Source organism: Sardina pilchardus, chromosome 7 (assembly GCF_963854185.1).
Source record: "Sardina pilchardus chromosome 7, fSarPil1.1, whole genome shotgun sequence".
Taxonomy (NCBI): domain Eukaryota; kingdom Metazoa; phylum Chordata; class Actinopteri; order Clupeiformes; family Clupeidae; genus Sardina; species Sardina pilchardus.
This window is the reverse complement of record NC_085000.1, coordinates 33,882,337-33,902,261: the sequence shown is the minus strand read 5'-3', so window position 1 is coordinate 33,902,261 and position 19,925 is coordinate 33,882,337. Positions and strand designations below refer to the sequence as shown.

The window sequence follows — 19,925 nt, the reverse complement described above, 5'->3', positions numbered from 1 at the left end:
CAATTCCCACCTCTAATGTGTGTGTGTGTGTGTGTGTGTGTGTGTGTGCGTGTGTGCGGGTGTGTGTGTGTGTGCGTGTGTGTGTGTGTGTGTGTGTGTGTGTGTGTGTGTGTGTGTGTGTGTGCGGGTGTGTGTGTGTGTGTGTGTGTGTGTGTGTGTGTGCGGGTGTGTGTGTGTGTGTGCAGGTGTGTGTGTGTGTGTGTGCGGGTGTGTGTGTGTGTGTGTGTGTGTGTGTATGTGTGTGTGTGTGTGTGTGCGTGTGCGTGTGCGTGTGTGTGTGTGCAGGTGTGTGTGTGTGCAGGTGTGTGTGTGTGTGTGTGTGTGTGTGTGTGTGTGTGTGTGTGTGTGTGTGTGTGTGTGTGTGTGCGGGTGTGTGTGTGTGTGTGTGTGTGTGTGTGTGTGTGTGTGTGTGTGTGTGCAGGTGTGTGTGTGTGTGTGTGTGTGTGTGTGTGTGTGTGTGTGTGTGTGTGTGTGGGGGTGTGTGTGTGTGTGTGTGTGTGCGGGTGTGTGTGTGTGTGTGTGTGCAGGTGTGTGTGTGCAGGTGTGTGTGTGTGTGTGTCAGTGGCGGCTGGTGGTTATAAAAATAAGGGAGGAAGGAAGGTGCACTTGATCGGTGTTAGTGGCAAATGTGAGGTTGTGATGGTATTGGTGGCATATGTGAACAATAGAGTATGTAGGCCGCCTACCCAGACATTTAAACCACCGTTATGCACTTGAGCAAGGCACTTAACCCCAAATTGCTCCAGGGACAATGATCTTTGTTATATAATTGACATATGTAAGTCACTTTGGATAAAAGTGTCTGCTAAATTAATAAATACAAATGTTAACACTTGGAGGTCCGGGGCCTTTTCAGGCACTTTGAGGCAGCTAGCTATACCTTGAGATTTTTTAAGTTTTTCATCTAACTAAAAACATCTATGCAAAAGTGGCACATATGGTTATATTCAAGAGATCCTCCAAAATAATTATATGAGAGTAAAGTGGATGTAATGAAATTACTTTTTATAATAATTCAGTGTAAACACAACTATTTAAAAAACAATTTTCAAAGGTTAAAGGTCAAAGGTATAAAAATACACTATAAATATATATCGAGCTAAGACTTTTGAAGTTTAAACCTTGAAAACAATGGTGTTGGCTCCATATAAGTAAAAAGAACATTTAAAAATGTTATGTAGTTTTACTACAAATTGGAAAAAAGTCAGACTAATGGGTCACTTAGTGCGTGTCTCTTTCAAATGCAAATTACTGTAAGTTGAATGGGCTTTTTGGATGGGCCTGCTGCAGGTGAGAGGACTGAAATCCTAGGGTTTTCTTTTATTGTTTTTACAAAGTGCCATTGATACATTCTCTTTTAACTAGTTGATTAAAGGTTTATGGTGTCGCATGTTTCTAGGACAAAAAACTAGCAAAGATTGACATGTGTGTTTGGAACAGTTTTCCCAGGGAGGGATTTAGACTCCAGAGGGTTAATCAATCTAGTTCTGGGAAGTCAGGAAAAATATACGTTTTGGATATTGCCGAAATGAGATCGTTTTGTATGGTTTTAGACATGCCTGTAAATAGTGACGAATTGTTGTCTGAATCAGCCCCCTCGTCATGCCCCCTGAAAGACAGTTCTTGCATGCCCAGATAGGCAGTAGCATTAATCAAACGCTTCACAGTCTCCCTGTTCTGGCGCACCTTTGCTGTGCAGTCTGCAACCGCACACCTTCGTCCATAACCTGATCAATTGGCATTGTGCCCAGCAATGACAATCGGATTACAGCTTAAATGTGCTCATCACACAAATCGTGGCGTTTTGTTGCCCTATCCAAATTTCCAAATTGGCGTTTTGTTGCCCTATCCTGGCTATCCAAATATCCAAATTGTCAGTAAATCCCTGAACTGTCCACGTTCGTGACTTCCCCATTAGCAGGCAAGGCCAGCAGTATAGCCGACTGTTTTCTGTGCTACCAGTTAGCCACGAGTATTTGTCATACCATGTAGCATTCACTACACTAGATTTAGCATTACCATCTTTTTTTGGAATATGGATTTTTGGAACTGGTCTTCCTGCTGCTTTGATCCTAACCTTTGCACTGTAATTGAATGTGTAAAATGGTTTGTTCAGTAAAAACATGGAGAGTGTCCTCTGATGCCATTGTAGTCTTTATTTCACGAGCAATTAGCAATGTAAAACAAGCCTCCCGTTCAACACATTATTCTTCTCGTTGTGGACGCAGATCACGGTCTTGCACGGTGTAATCCAGAGGAGCTAGCTGCTTATTGGTTCACCGTTGGCGCTAAATTCCAGAGCCTCTGGCTAGACCCGCCCACTCCAACGGAGGAGCTTCCTCCCTTGCCCATTGAAAACGACGGGGTTCACGAGCCGCTGGGGTCTGAGAAGTTTATAATGGACTTCAATGAGGGGTTTGAGGAGGAAGCTCCTCCGTACAGTAATTTTGAATTGCGATAGGGGGTGCTGTTGGCATTTTGACCTAGGAGAACGATTTTAGCTCATTCAACGTGTCCAAATAGTAATATTAAGAATAATTTACAGATAAATTAAAAAAAAAAAAAATTCCTCAATGGAGGAGCCTCCTCTGGTGTGTGTGTGTGTGTGTGTGTGCGGGTGTGTGTGTGTGTGTGTGTGCGCGTCTCACCTCCTGTCGAAGGCGGAGCTGAGGAGGGTTCCATCTGGGCCCTTGTCTATGACGCTGACGAAGATCTGATCGCGCTGGATAACGTGCGGGTTCTCCAGACTCACAGGGAACGGGCTGCAGAGGAGACACATGTACACACAGACACATTTACATTCACACACACACACACACACACACACACACACACACACACACACACAGATGAGACACATTTACATTTACACACACACACACACACACACACACACACACACACAGAGATGAGACACATTTACATTTACACACACACAAAATGTACACACACACAAACGAGACACATTTACACTAGCACACACAGATGATACACATTTACATTCTCTCTCACACACACACACACACACAGATGAGACACATTTTTACACACACACACACACACACACACACACACACATTTACACACATTTACACACACAGATGAGACACATTTACACACACACACACACACACATTTACACACACAGATGAGACACATTTACACACATGCACAGACACAACAAATCAGACGTGCATTTCAATAGGCTTACACCATCAACAGCTGAGGTCAGTTCATAGGAAAATGTGTATGTGTGTGTGTGTGTGTGTGTGTGTGTGTTTTTGTATGTATGGGTGTGTGTGTGTTTTTGTGTGTATGGGTGTGTGTGTGTGTGTGTTAGGGGCTGTGTACAGCACGTCTTGCATGTCGCTCCCCAATTCCAAATAGGTCAGTGCTCTACCAGAGAAGAGGATGCATAGTTCTGTTATCATTTATGCAACTGCCCATCCTACACACCCATTACGAGACAAATCACACACACACACACACACACACACACACACACACACACACACACACACACTCACACACTGCCCATACTACACACCCATTACGAGACAAATCACACACACACACACACTCACACACACACAAGGCAAGCTGAAGCAAGTCAAGTGCTTACCAGTCTACAGGAAGTGCATACCAGTGTACAGGAAGTGGCTACCAGCCTTATGCGCTGCAGGGGAATCCCCCCCACTGCCCCCAGCAGTGAGTCAGACAGGGAAGTAACTATACACACGTGCATACACACACACACACACACACATATAAGCGCACACACACACATACACACACACACACACACACATATAAGCGCACACACACACACACACACACACACACACACACACACACACACACACACACACACACACACACACACACACACACACACACACACACACACACACACACACACACACACACACACACACACACACACACACACACACACACACACACACACACACACACACACGCGCACACAGACACACACACACACACACACACACACACACACCACACATATACGCGCACACACACACACATACACAAGCGCACACACACACGCGCACACACACACACACACACAAGGGCACACACATATAAGCGCACACACACACACGCACACACTGGGTTGTATATACGTTGGTTCAGAGGTCACTGCATGAGTGACAGAGATATCATCGATGCATGATCAGAACATGGAGAAGTGCATGCACCCTCAAACACGACGAGCCATGTACAACATCACGTACTGTACCAATCCCTCACACTACCACTCAAACATGACAGAAGTCTAACGTCACACTACCGCCTCCCTCCGCGCGTCTCTCCCAGTTGGGAAACAAAATCCCCCAAAGGCTAACTTTCAAAAGGCACAATCTAGCTGTACTGAGAAAACTGCAAAGGTTGAGAACAGAAAAAAACAGGCAGGTCTTTGCACAGAGCAGGCAAAAGCAGACAGAATCAGGGGAAGCACGACACAACCCAGAATAGAAAAATGTTACATAAACCAAGACGGAAATGTGATGGTGACTAAAACTTAAACCTGATGTGGCAATACGGTGACTTGGACCAAAACATTGTCAAATCCCCTGACTTCCCATGTTTGGAAATGTTTTCAATTCTGTGAACTGTGCGAACCCAGCACTCGTAAGGTCTAGTAGTCCAGCACTCATAAGGTTATGCTCTAGTCCAGCACTCATAAGGTCATGCTCTAGTCCAGCACTCATAAGGTCATGCTCTAGTCTAGTCCAGCACTCATAAGGTCATGCTCTAGTCTAGTCCAGCACTCATAAGGTCATAAGGTCATGCTCTAGTCTAGACCAGCACTCATAAGGTCATAAGGTCATGCTCTAGTCTAGTCCAGCACTCATAAGGTCATAAGGTCATGCTCTAGTCTAGTCCAGCACTCATAAGGTCATAAGGTCATGCTCTAGTCTAATCCAGCACTCATAAGGTCATGCTCTAGTCCAGCACTCATAAGGTCATAAGGTCATGCTCTAGTCTAGTCCAGCACTCATAAGGTCATGCTCTAGTCCAGCACTCATAAGGTCATAAGGTCATGCTCTAGTCTAGTCCAGCACTCGTAAGGTCATAAGGTCATGCTCTAGTCTAGACCAGCACTCATAAGGTCATAAGGTCATGCTCTAGTCTAGTCCAGCACTCGTAAGGTCATAAGGTCATGCTCTAGTCTAGTCCAGCACTCATAAGGTCATGCTCTAGTCTAGTCCAGCACTCATAAGGTCATAAGGTCATGCTCTAGTCTAGTCCAGCACTCGTAAGGTCATAAGGTCATGCTCTAGTCTAGTCCAGCACTCATAAGGTCATAAGGTCATGCTCTAGTCTAGTCCAGCACTCATAAGGTCATGCTCTAGTCAAGCACTCATAAGGTCATGCTCTAGTCAGCACCCCCAAAATATATCAGCATCCCTAAACATCTCTCCCTCCACAGCACCCCTAAACATACACAATATTGCCAAAAGTATTGGGTCACCTGCCTTGACCCCCATATGAAATTCAGTCACATCCTATTTTTAATCCATAGGGTTTAATCTGACGTCGGTCCACCCTTTGCAGCTATAACGGTTTCAGCTTTTCTGGGAAAGCTTTCGACAAGGTTTAGGAGTGTGTTTAAGGGAATTTTTGAGCATTCTTCGAGAAGCGCATTTGTGAGGTCACACACTAATGCTGGACAAAGCGATTGGCTCTCAGTCTGTGCTCTAATCTCAAAGGTGTTCTGTTAGGTTGAGGTCAGGACTCTGTGCAGGCCAGTCAAGTTTATCCACAACAGACTCTGTTATCCATGTCTTTATGGACCTTGCTTTGTGCACTGGTGCACAGTCATGTTGGAACAGGAAGGGGGCATCCCCAAGCTAGGCTTGGCCTCTTAGTTCCAGTGAAAGGAACTCTGAATGCTTCAGCATTAACCCAGACTTCATGGAACAGTTTGGGGATGGCCAGTTCTTGTTCCAACATGACTGTGTACCAGTGCAACAAGCAAGGTCCATACAGACATAGGTACCCAAGAGCACGGTGCCCCCCCCCCCGCCCCATCATTCTCAAATGGAAAAGTTTGGAACAACCAACAGTCCTCCTAGGTCTGGCCGCCCAGCCAACCAGCAGTCTTCCTAGATCTGGCCGCTCAGCCAACCAGCAGTCTTCCTAGATCTGGCCGCTCAGCCAACCAGCAGTCTTCCTAGATCTGGCCGCTCAGCCAACCTGAGCGATCAGAGCAACACGAGGGCCTTGGTCAGACAGGACACCCAGGACCCAGCGGTCAGACAGGACACCCAGGACCCAGCGGTCAGACAGGACACCCAGGACCCAGCGGTCAGACAGGACACCCAGGACCCAGCGGTCAGACAGGACACCCAGGGCCCAACGGTCACTACGAGTGAGATCCAGAGCTGCTCTGAGAGGATGAGAGGAGCGCAGAGCGGCAACAGCCAATGTGTGCTTCTGATGCCGATATATTCAACGATATCTTTCTGATGTGTGCTTCTGATGCCGATATATTCAACGATATCTTTCTGATGTGTGCTTCTGATGCCGATATATTCAACGATATCTTTCTGATGCCGATAAATTCGACGATATCTTTCTGATGTGTGCTTCTGATGCCGATATATTCAGCGATATCTTTCTGATGTGTGCTTCTGATGCCGATGTATTCAACGATATCTTTCTGATGTGTGCTTCTGATGCCGATATATTCAACGATATCTTTCTGATGTGTGCTTCTGATGCCGATATATTCAACGATATCTTTCTGATGTGCGCTTCTGATACCGATATATTCAACGATATCTTTCTGATGTGCGCTTCTGATGCCGATATATTCAACGATATCTTTCTGATGTGTGCTTCTGATGCAGATATATTTAATAGGGCCGGGACTTTAGCGCGTTAATTACGATTAATTAATTACACAAACATTAATGCATTAAAAAAATTGACGCATTTTAATCGTATGCCTATTTATTTTTGCACCGCGGAACGTTTCTCACTGGATGAGTTTCAGACGGACCGATTATACTGGAGCACCAAGTAACGCGCATGAGTTCGGTTCAGACAAAACAAACCACAGTGGCACAGTGAACATGAACAAAGAAGCTGATGTGACCGCTTTGGTTGGCCCCGTGGATGGGAAAGACAAAAAACGAACGGATGGAAGCGTAGATGTGTGCAACCTATGCAACAAGGACGTATCACCGCAGGTATCACCTCAGTGCAAAACATAAAGCAGCTAGCTGCTAGCGTGGACAAAGTGACTTGAGGGAAACCTCTGAGCTTTATTTATTAAACAAATAGCAACCGAGTTGCTGTTACAACCACAACTCACGCTTATAACAGTAATCCACCGCACCTAATTCCATGTCCAACTTTCATAGACCTAAAAGAAACTTCACACTCAGAACCGCATACAAACACACACGCACACACGTAAACTCCGCCCCCCAGTTCCCCTTAAAGGGACACAACAATTTCATGAACTCAACTCAAGGTAACAGGTGACACAATTAACAGGATATCACAGTATTATAGTTTACAGAAGGCCTACCTATCTATAGGCTATATGGATTTCTGAAAATGTACTATTTCTAAATATGGTATTGCTACACTTTATGGCAAAAATTGCACTGGTCTGTTGGACTTATTAATAAACAATATTTTTGTTGCTTAAGCTTAGGCCTATGTATTCAGTCATTATCCAATAGTAGGCTATACTAAAAATCCATGTGAAAAAAAAATTCTTCTCACTGTTCTCAGGTCATATATTCATATACAATTAAAATGTGATTAATTTCGATTAATTAATTACAAAGCCTCTAATTAATTAGATTAATTTTTTTAATCGAGTCCCAGCCCTAATATTTAACAATGTGTGTTTCTGATGCCGATATATTTAACGATATCTTTCTGATGTGTGCTTCTGATGCAGATATATTTAACGATATCTTTACGATGTGCGCTTCTGATACCGATATATTTAACAGTATCTTTCCAATGTGTGCTTCTGATGCCGATATATTTAACAATGTGTGTTTCTGATGCCGATATATTTAACGATATCTTTCTGATGTGTGCTTCTGATGCAGATATATTTAACGATATCTTTACGATGTGCGCTTCTGATACCGATATATTTAACAGTATCTTTCCAATGTGTGCTTCTGATACCGATATATTTAACAATATCTTTCCAATGTGTGCTTCTGATACAGATATATTTAACAATATCTTTCACATTTCTTATCCAAACGACGTCAAAATGTCAGCAAACCAAAAAGAAACTGCAGTCATATGAACTGACTCCTGTGAGTGTGTGTTTGTGTGTGTGTGTGTGTGTGTGTGTCTTACATCTGCATCTCTGCGGTGAATGAGGACAGGGGAGAGAGTGTCCCGCTGGTGAGGATGACAGAGGTGTGTGTGTGTGTGTGTGTGTGTGTGTGTCTTACATCTGCATCTCTGCGGTGAATGAGGACAGGGGGGAAAGTGTCCCGCTGGTGAGGATGACAGAGGTGTGTGTGTGTGTGTGTGTGTGTGTGTGTGTGTGTGTGTGTGTGTGTGTGTCTTACATCTGCATCTCTGCGGTGAATGAGGACAGGGGGGAGAGTGTCCCACTGGTGAGGATGATGGAGCGCACGCCCTGCTGCACCAACTCCTGCATACTGAACCCCGGAGAGAAACACCAGTAGCTCAGCACGTTCCCTACACACACACACACACACACACACACACACACACACACACACACACACACACACACACACACACACACACACACACACACACACACACACACACACACACACACACACAATATGAATAACACATGACATGCACATGTACAGTGGTTAAAGTGGGACTTGGCAGGTGGGGGGAACTCTCAAATCCTGTGTCGGTGCAACGGGGAAAAATGACTCACCATTGGACAACAAACTGAGTATTGTGATGTAGGGACATTCCACTGAAAATTAAGTTTTTTGTCATGTCCATAACGGCAATAAAATGTGATGGTATGGTATGATATGAATTATTACATGACATTTCAGCATTTGCTATTTTTTAGCTTACGAATGTACATGAGAAAAATGCACAATAGAGTGCATGTTATCATTCACATCATATAAATACCAAGGTATTTAAAGAGTCACTTCACCCCATAACTCCACCCACTTCACGTTTCTGAAAACGGCTTTGAAAATGGGCGAGACGTTCTGAAATTTGGAGAGAGAGTGCAGCACTGCTGCAACCAATCAACCACGGTGATTTCGTGTCAATCTGGGAATGAGTGCTGCAGACATGGCTTATCACAGGTAGGCTAATCAGGGCAGCAGGTGTTGGGGCGTTTCAGTCCTAATTTGTAACGGCCCGGTGACGTAGTGTCGGACTAGAAGTGCAGGACAACGTCAGCATTCCAATAGTATTTTGGACCAACATGCCATGGCATGTTTTCAAACGGTAGTATGCGCGAGAGAGCAATATCTCCAATACAAAATCAGACGAAATGTTACTTTTGTCGAGAAACACGATTTTTGTCAATATTAACCCTGGTAATAGTACAGTTCACCACTTATGAGTATTTTCAATCAACCAACAGCTCAAAAAACCTATTTTAGGCTGCAGTGACCCTTTAATTGGCGTTATGGACGTGACAAAAAGTCCATTTTCCGTGGAGTTGTCCTGAAGCAATACTCTATGAGACAAGACAGTATCCCTGTGGCACCACGTATCACAATACTTATTTACTCACCGTAATATTTCAATAGTTTCATTTTGGTCCATTTATCTGATTTATATGATGGCAATACTATGGTAAAACACTGCTGAAGACCACATTATGGAACACAATCTTGCTTTTCTTGTTGTGTTACAGAGTAAATTCAAATATGAAAATGGGTCCAAAGTCCAAAAGTGACTCATACAGTATGTAACACACCAAAAGGGCTGCAGACCCAACCAGAACAGAAATACACTACATCACCAGCCAGACAGACCTACAGCCGAGTCGATGCCAAAGTCCAAATGCAGAAGATTTGCATCACATCATAAAACATAAGAAATTAAAACAATATTGAATGATGGTCCAAATATTGTGCTAGGATTTGGGTCACATCATCTGTGCCTGTTCTATTTGTACCGGGGTGTCAGTGTGTGTGTGTGTGTGTGTGTGTGTGTGTGTGCCAGGGCTGTCTGGTCTACCACATCTGGGAAGGTAAGATGTGAGAATATCACGTCAGCCTATGAATTTGCGTCTCTGCATATTTTTGCATTAATGTCAATAGGGAGCATACGCTACTAGACATGTGGACTCATGTATGTGTTGCTGGGTTTGTCTGGAATCTGGCCATTTAAGAACCACAATGGTGGACATGAGCATAGAGGGGAGAATTTGGGGTAGACTGGCATGCGCACTGGCATGATGGACACTGGCATGGACACTGGGGTGATGGACACTGGCATGATGGACACTGGCATGGGCACTGGTGTGATGGACATTGGCATGGACACTGGCATGATGGACACTGGCATGATGGACACTGGCATGGGCACTGGGGTGATGGACACTGGCATGGACACTGGCATGGGCACTGGCATGGACACTGGCATGGTGGGCGCTGGCATGGGCACTGGCATGATGGGCACTGGCATGATGGGCACTGGCATGGACACTGGCATGGACACTGGCATGGGCACTGGCATGGGCACTGGCATGGACACTGGCATGGACACTGGCATGGGCACTGGCATGGACACTGGGATGATGGGCACTGGCATGGACACTGGGATGATGGGCACTGGTATGGGCACTGGGGTGATGGACACTGGCATGGGCACTGGCATGGGCACTGGGGTGATGGACACTGGCATGGGCACTGGCATGGGCACTGGGGTGATGGACACTGGCATGGACACTGGGGTGATGGACACTGGCATGGCCACTGGGGTGATGGACACTGGCATGGACACTGGGGTGATGGACACTGGCATGGGCATTGGGGTGATGGACACTGGCATGGACACTGGGGTGATGGACACTGGCATGGGCATTGGGGTGATGGACACTGGGATGGACACTGGGGTGATGGACACTGGGATGATGGACACTGGCATGGACACTGGGGTGATGGGACACTGGCATGATGGACACTGGGGTGATGGACACTGGCATGGACACTGGGGTGATGGGACACTGGCATGGTGGGCACTGGCATGATGGACACTGGGGTGATGGACACTGGGGTGATGGACACTGGGGTGATGGACACTGGCATGGACACTGGCATGGTGGGCGCTGGCTCTGGGGTCTACTGTACCTTGTTTTTTGGAAGAGGCAGGAGCCCAAACATCAGTGTTCTGCTTCTTCCTGGTGTCAGCGTGAATGTGCACCTGAGGAGGAAACACACACACACACACACACACACACACACACACACACACACAGTGTCACACTACCAAAATGATGCCTTTTGATTGTTAGCAGAACCTTTTCACCGAGACTAGTTGGCATGCCACAGCTGGACCTACATCCTGTCCGTCCCCTACAGAGGCTAGTAGGCACAGCATATCTGCTCCATTCAGGACTAACACACCCCTCCTAAGCATAAATAAAGGCCTGGTTGCCATGGTGCGGTCCTGCGTATGTGTGTGTGTGTTTTTGAGGGAGGGAGAATTCTGAAAAAAGAGGGCTAATACAGCAAGTAACGACCTGTCTCATCCTGTGGTGAAGAACACACTCGACTCCCACAACACAAGGACAACTCTCCTGCTTATTCTAGTTCACTGGACCACATCTAGCAACACAGACGCTTCTCAGCCCAAAGTCGTCATCAGTGTGTAGGGAGCAGCAGAAACAACACTGTACCATGTAAAGGTTCACACACACACACAACGCCACAAAGGCTTAATGAGCACAGATGAATCACATGACCTCATCTGGGTGACCTGACATCATCAAGTGTGCATCAGATCCGTGACGATGTCAAAAAGAGCAGACAAGCCCAGAAGAAATAACATACTGTAGACATAACCCATCCTAATACAGACATAACCCGTTAATATACTGTAGAAATAAACCATCCTGATATAAAAATAACCCAACCTAATATAGAAATAACCCATTAATATACTGTAGAAATAACCCATCCTGATATAGAAATAACCCATCCTAATATAGACATAACCCATCCTAATATAGAAATAACCCATTAATATACCGTAGAAATAACCCATCCTAATATCACACAACCACCACCACAGATCTGGTGACAAGGTGAGCTCGGCATTTGGACAAATGTACGTAAAAACTGGGCTTGAGGCTCTTCGTTGGCTCTCAGTCAGCTGAAATGAAGTACGTTCACACCTCAGAGCCAATACAGTGGCAGTGTAATGTGTGTGGGTGCAGAGGGGGTTACTAGTCAGAATCATAACAAGGAAACACATGAGGCTGGCTGAAACTCAGACGCTGATGAAGTCATCAAAAGTTTCCAGCTGGGAACATTACCTGCAAAGAGGGGAAATCCCTCAGAGCTTCATTTGATTAGTGTGCACGTGCTGGTGCGCTTGTGTGTGTGTGTGTGTGTGTGTGTGTGTGTGTGTGTGTGTGTGTGTAATATAATTGAGTTGCTTTGGATGGAAAGCCTCTGATAAATGAATACATGTAAATGATCTCACCTTAAACTGACGCGTTCTCTTTTCCAAATGCACAGCACTTATGTGTGTGTGTGTGTGTGCGTGTGTGTGCGTGTGAAGTCACCTTAAACTGCTGCGTTCTCTTTTTCCAAATACATACCGCTTGTGTGTGCACGCTTGTATGTGTGATCTCACCTTAAACTGCCGCGTTCTCTTTTCCAAATTCACACCGGTTGCCTCTGCTGGTTCACCCACAAACACCAACTACACACAAAGCACAACGGACATGTAATCTTACATACACGTGAGCACATGTGTACACACACACACACACACACACACACACACACACACCAACTACACATGAAGCACGCCGGACATTGACTCTTACACACACACACACACACACACACACACATACATACATACACCACATTACATACACTTGCATCATATGGATAACAAACACACACACACACACACACGATACATACTTGCACCATATGGATAATAAACAGACAGACACACACACACACACACACACACATCAGATGGATAATACACACACAACACATTATATGCACATGGACATATGAATAACATACACTAAACACACACACACAACACATTATATGCACATGGACATATTAAAAGCACACAATAAACACACACACACACACACCCAGCAAAACCGCAGTTCTATCCCGGGATTAAGATCCAGCAGAACTGCAGTTTTATCCCGAGATTAAGACCCAACAGATCCGCAGTCCTATCCCGAGATTAAGACCCAACAGAACCGCAGTCCTATCCCGGGATTAAGACCCAACAGAACCGCAGTTCTACCCCGGGATTAAGACCCAACAGAACAGCAGTTCTACCCCGGGATTAAGACCCAACAGAACAGCAGTTCTACCCCGGGATTAAGACCCAACAGAACAGCAGTTCTACCCCGGGATTAAGACCCAACAGAACAGCAGTTCTACCCCGGGATTAAGGTGAGGCGTGGCGACGTGATGAGCACTGTGGGAACACTGCTCACCTGGATGATGTCACCGAGCTTCTGCAAGCCGCTAGTGTTGAGGAAAATTCCAGGTTCTGTGAAACACACACACACACACACACACACACACACACACATCACATTACAGGACATATAAAGGTGAAACCAGAACGTCATACTTGGCATCAGATTTGCAGCTCATCTCCAGTGTGAACTATTCCACCAGCTGATACTGTATGTGACCCTGCACAGCAAAATCAGTCGCTTGTTGCACGATACTATCTTGAGAAAATCCACAATAAACAATCTTCCGGGTTAAAATGTTGAATTTCACGTTTTCGCATAATTCCACAATATACTGTTCAACCCGGTGAAGATTCAAGACATTAGCAGTTATTCCTGTTGTCCACGCTACTTAAAAAGTTGATTTCTCCTCTTCTGGCATATTGTGACGGGAGAACCATGTCAACTTTGGATGCGGTTATCTTAGCGATAGTTTCTGAAATACCTTCAATATACATACCGTTTGAAAGCTTAGTTTATGGCCGTTCATGTGAGCACAATAACATAATTTTGATTTTACCAAAGCGACAGGTTTCGCTTTGCAGGGCCACATATGTCTGTACTGATGTGTTGAGTATTTGAAGAGGTCATATGTCTGCACTGATGTGTTGAGTATTTGAAAAGCTGCCATGTCTGTGCTGATGTGTTGAGTATTTGAAAAGCTGCCATGTCTGTGCTGATGTGTTGAGTATTTAAATAGCTGATATGTCAGTACTGCTGTGAATGTGCTTCAGGTGTTCAGTGTGTGTGGGAGGGGCTTGTGGAGTGACTGACGGCTGGAGAGGTATCCCGTGATCTGGTCGATGGTCTCCGCCACTGACGTCTTGGTGTCAAAGGTCACCTGGGCCTTCTGGAAGAGCTCGTATATAAAGCTGTGGAGGGAAATACAAATACACACACACACACACACACACACACACACACACACACACACACACACACACACACACACACACACACACACAAACACACACACGCGCACACACACACACACACACACACGCACAAGCACAAGCACACACACAACAATATGAACATCTACTATTATCAGTTCACTAGAGAAAGCTATTGCCAACATTAAGCAACAGATATTGAAACATTACCTTCAAAATACTACAGACATGACATTAGTGTGTGTGTGTGTGTGTGTGTGCGTATTTCTCCTCACCTTCCAGGTTTGTGTGTGTGTGTGTGTGTGTGTGTGTGTGAGTATTTCTCCTCACCTTCCAGGTTTGTGTGTGTGTGTGTGTGTGTGTGTGTGAGTGTTTGTCCTCACCTTCCAGGTTTGTGTGTGTGTGTGTGTGTGTGAGTGTTTGTCCTCACCTTCCAGGTTTGTGTGTGTGTGTGTGTGTGCGTATTTTTCCTCACCTTCCAGGTTTGTGTGTGTGTGTGTGTGTGTGTGTGTGTGTGTGTGTGTGTGTGTGTGTGTGTGTGTGTGTGTGTGTGTGTGTGTGTGTGTGTGAGTATTTGTCCTCACCTTCCAGGTTTGGTAATACCCTGGCTGTTTGGTGGAATCTCAAAAGTGTTGATGTGCATCTCCAGGTCCATTATAATCTCTGAAGAACAACACAATGTATAATCTCTGAAGAACAACTAAATGTATACCGTAATTTCCTGACTATAAGCCGCGGCTTATACATTGATTTTGCTAAATTTCTTCAGCTATGAGGTTAATACAGGGGGGCAGTTAATATGGTGTTAAATATGGTTTTGTTTATTTGAACTTGCATAAAACACTGTCCTGCGGCTTATACACAATGCGGTTTATATGCTGGAAATTATTGTAATCTCTGAAGAACAACAAAATGTATAATCTCTGAAGAACAACAAAACGTATAATCTCTGAAGAACAACAAAATGTATAATCTCTGAAGAACAACACATGAGCATGCAGGCAGACAAAGCAACGTGAAGGGCACGAACATCCTAGAAAAGCTGGCAAAAAACACTTGACTGAAATAAACTAAAGTCTGGCCAAGATCTGGTAGTAATGGAAACTGTGCTCAGAGGAAAGTGGAGTGGGAGCTTTAAACACAGTGTGCAGGTCTTTCTTCGGTCTTCTGGATAAGACATCAGAGATGATTCAGGCTCAGGACTGATCACGAGAGAGAGGGGTCACTCACGCTTTATTTTGGCTACGCATGTGATGTCCAGCTTCAGGGCTGCAGAAATGAGGGAAATATACCAATAGACGTAAGAAGACTTTAGAGCAGTCACACGATTCAACAACACACACTTCAACATACCAACAGAAGTTAGAGGACTTTAAAGTAGTCACGTATGTGTTTGTGTGTGTGTGTGTGTGTGTGTGTGGGCTGCTCACCGGAGCTCGAGGCCTCACTGAAGTCCTCCCCCTTCCCAGCATCCACGGCCTGCTCATGTGTGTGTGTGTGTGTGTGTGTGTGTGTGTGTGTGTGTGTGTGTGTGTGTGTGTGTGCTCACCGGAGCTCGAGGCCTCGCTGAAGTCCTCCCCCTTCCCAGCATCCACGGCCTGCTCGTGCAGCAGCTTGTCCACGGCCTGAAGCGCTGAGCTGAGGTCAAACGGGGTCAGATCGAACGACGTGGACTCTTCACACATCTTCTCCTGGAGTAGGGTCACACACACACACACACACACACACACACACACACACACACACACACACTGAGGTCAAACGGGGTCAGATCGAACGACGTCGACTCTTCACACATCTTCTCCTGGAGTAGGGTCACACACACACACACACACACACACACACACTGAGGTCAAACGGGGTCAGATCGAACGACGTGGACTCTTCACACATCTTCTCCTGGAGTAGGGTCACACACCCACACACACACACACACACACACACACACACACACACACACACACACACACACACACACACACACACACACACACACACACACACACACACACACACACACACACACACACACACACACAGGTCAAACGGGGTCAGATCGAACGATGTCGACTCTTCACACATCTTCTCCTGGAGTAGGGTCACACTCACACACACACACACACACACACACCATTTGAAGTGATTATTTTGCCTTCATGAAATAAAACATCTTGGAGACTCCCAGACTACCACAACAGAGAGTCCGCGTACCACAGTTTGAGAACCACTGCCTTAGACCTTCTGCTGCCCTACAGCGCCCCACTGTGGCCAAACATGCACGTGTGCAAACTCACATACAGGCTCTGAGTCAGTGATGAGAGGCAGGGATGACCAGTGGAAGACCAACACCTCTCCACATAATGACTAAACTAGCCACTTCCAGTTGTAGTGCTCAGTCACGCTGAGCGTAGCGACAGCTCCAGTCGATCCAGCGTGTTGAGGGTGAAGGTTACATTACATACTGTTACTGTATACATAACAAGGGCACTCCCAGAGAGGGATTGCGGCTGGGAACGTCTGCGGGGAATGTCTGCGGGGAATGTCAGCCTCCTTGTTGTCCCTATCAAGGTTGCCCTGCAGGGTCGTGGACACCTCAACAGGTACGAGCAGGTGGCAAGTTCAGGATCAGCAAGAGCGCAAGCAGAACTGAATTGAGAATGACTCCTAAATTACAATTAAATTCTCAAATTTGAATTGAATTTTGAATTGAGGTCAAAAACAGGATGTAGAATTACAATTTGAATTTGAATTAAAGGAAGTAGAATTGAAATTCAGTGAAATTCAAAGAAATTCACATACATAATGTAAGGGTACTGTTTAACAAGGAACTTTCACAATGTATGTCAGATGTGATCGCAACAAACACACAACTTATAATTGAAAACAGTAATCAATTTCAATTTCAGGTAACCTTCCCAAAACTGAATGTATGTGAGATTCAACACATTCCTCTTGTTGTGTGACTGACTGTGGAATGGTTTTGAATTGCCATGAATTGAATTCCTCTTCCTGTCATTCCAATTCAAATTCAAAATTCAACTTCAACTAAAATTCGGAATTGTGCACAAGCCTGGTTGTACAGTAAGTAGTGCTGCTATGAGAGGAGATGTTCTCTGAAGAGGGATGTCCCTACTCTAGTAGGAACTGGTAGTGCTATGAGAGGAGATGTTCTCTGAAGAGGGATGTCCCTACTCTAGTAGAGACTGGTAGTGTAGTGTGTTCCACCAACGAGGAACAGTGGTTACGTCAAGCTAAGAGTAGCGACAGCTAGATCTAATGTGCAGAGGTTAGAGGTTAAAGGTCAAAGGTTACCACATTATGCGCCTCATCAAAGATGATCACGGCTCCCTGCAGCTCAATGTTGTGGGCCCTGCGACTCTGGTGGGAGAAAGGGAGGAAGAGAGGAGGAGAGGAAGAGAGGAAGAGAGGACCAGAGGAAGAATAATATGATAAACTGACAATAAACAAACAAGCATCACTGTTCCTGTAGAACATCTGTAGAAGAATAATATTTTACCCAGCACTAAAATAATACATACCCAGCACAACAACAAATACATAACCAGCACTTATAATAAATACCCAGCACTACAATAAATACACAACCAGCACTACAATAAATACACAACCAGCACTATAATAACACATACCCAGCACTACAACAAATACAAACAGACTGTCATGAGTTACTTTACTAGTGCACAAATGCAAAGCCCACAGCCTCTAAATGAGAAGTGTCTTGTGCATGAGCTGAAGCGGCTGTGTGACTACTGACGTCTGTGTGATGTGCTACTGACGTCTGTGCGGCTACTGACGTCTGTGTGGCTACTGACGTCTGTGTGGCTACTGACGTCTGTGTGACTACTGACGTCTGTGTGACGAGCTACTGACGTCTGTGTGGCTACTGACGTCTGTGTGACTACTGACGTCTGTGTGACGAGCTACTGACGTCTGTGTGGCTACTGACGTCTGTGTGACGAGCTACTGACGTCTGTGTGGCGAGCTACTGACCTCTGTGCTTTATGAGCTGAAGCTGCTGTGTGACTACTGACCTCTGTGTAGCGTGCTTCTGATATCTGTGCTTGGCCTCAGTAAGTTAGCTTTAGACCTTAGCCATTTAAATGGCATGATGGTGACGGTCACTATCTCACCTTGGGGTCCAGGAGGTAGTTGTAAGGCATGAAGATGATCTCAGCCTGCTGCTTCAAAGACCTTGACAGGTAGTATGGACATACCCTACAAAACAGCACAGAATAATGCACACACACACACACACACACACACACACACACACACACACACACACACACACACACACACACACACACACACACACACACACACACACACACACAATAGAGCTGCAAATATGGTTCACATTCCACCAACACAACAGTGCAGAATGACGCACACATGCCTCTGGTCTCTGGGGAGGGACACAGACTGCTGCTAAGCGAGCACTCACCTCTGCTTATTGCCGGCCTTCACCAGGTCCTCCACATCCAGGATGGAGTTGATGATCTCCTTATCAGTGCTCTTCTCTGAGGGGGGAACAAACCCACATCACTACGGCAATACAGCAGGGACACACAGAGCCATGAGACTCAGATCACTACGGCAATACAGCAGGGACACGCAGAGCCATGAGACTCAGATCACTATGGCAATACAGCACTACTTTGTGGACATCAGCAGTGATTCAAGCTGTGGCAAGTGAGTGGTACGGTAGTTAAAAAGCGTAGCTTTGTGTGAGTGGAGGCAGGTTAAAAAGTTCCTTTCAAGTGAGTGCACTGCAAATTATTTGATTCTTATCAGATAAAAAAAAACTTAGATTTAGAAGTGTTAGATCATTTATCTTGTTTTAAGAGTACATTTCTTATTTTAAGTGTTCAACTTTACACTAGAATTTTATTTCTAGATTTAATTATCTTAATTCAAGAAATATTGTCAAGTGAAATGATCTTGCTGCATGGACAGACAATTTCACTTGTTTTGAGTATCTTTTACCTCAGATCTATTGCTTTTATCTTGATTTTAGACACCCCTTTTCTGCAGTGTGGAGGCAGGTTAAAAAGCGTTCCTTCGTTTCAGGTGAGCGGAGGCAGGTTAAAAAGCGTACCTGGAAGCAGGTTAAAAGCGTACCTGGAAGCAGGTGAAAAGCGTACCTTCAACGTTGTTGTAGAAGACACAGGAGCGTGTGGACACCTTGGCCCTGCACATGTGGACCTGCAGAGAAACCAGGAGGTCTGTGTTACGGACTCAAAGCTAACTACTCCCTGACTGCACACAGTTTAACACAGAAACCAGGAGGTCTGTGTTACGGACTC

The 19,925-nt window shown here is 45.4% G+C and overlaps 1 protein-coding gene across 2 annotated transcripts in view; it reads right to left on the bottom strand.

Moving 5' to 3' along the window:
- Positions 1–19,925, bottom strand: part of rtel1 (regulator of telomere elongation helicase 1) — an 81,644-nt gene that overhangs the window by 56,923 nt on the left and 4,796 nt on the right. For both annotated transcript variants that reach the window (XM_062541902.1, XM_062541901.1), the window contains exons 5-17: positions 19,764–19,824; positions 19,064–19,139; positions 18,750–18,834; positions 17,911–17,976; positions 16,148–16,289; positions 15,829–15,867; positions 15,183–15,261; positions 14,480–14,577; positions 13,682–13,737; positions 12,838–12,906; positions 11,328–11,400; positions 8,586–8,718; positions 2,649–2,762 (exon numbers count right to left, since the gene is read on the bottom strand). In XM_062541902.1, the coding sequence (XP_062397886.1) occupies positions 2,649–2,762; positions 8,586–8,718; positions 11,328–11,400; positions 12,838–12,906; positions 13,682–13,737; positions 14,480–14,577; positions 15,183–15,261; positions 15,829–15,867; positions 16,148–16,289; positions 17,911–17,976; positions 18,750–18,834; positions 19,064–19,139; positions 19,764–19,824 (1,091 nt within the window). The remainder of the gene's footprint in view (positions 1–2,648; positions 2,763–8,585; positions 8,719–11,327; positions 11,401–12,837; positions 12,907–13,681; positions 13,738–14,479; positions 14,578–15,182; positions 15,262–15,828; positions 15,868–16,147; positions 16,290–17,910; positions 17,977–18,749; positions 18,835–19,063; positions 19,140–19,763; positions 19,825–19,925) is intronic.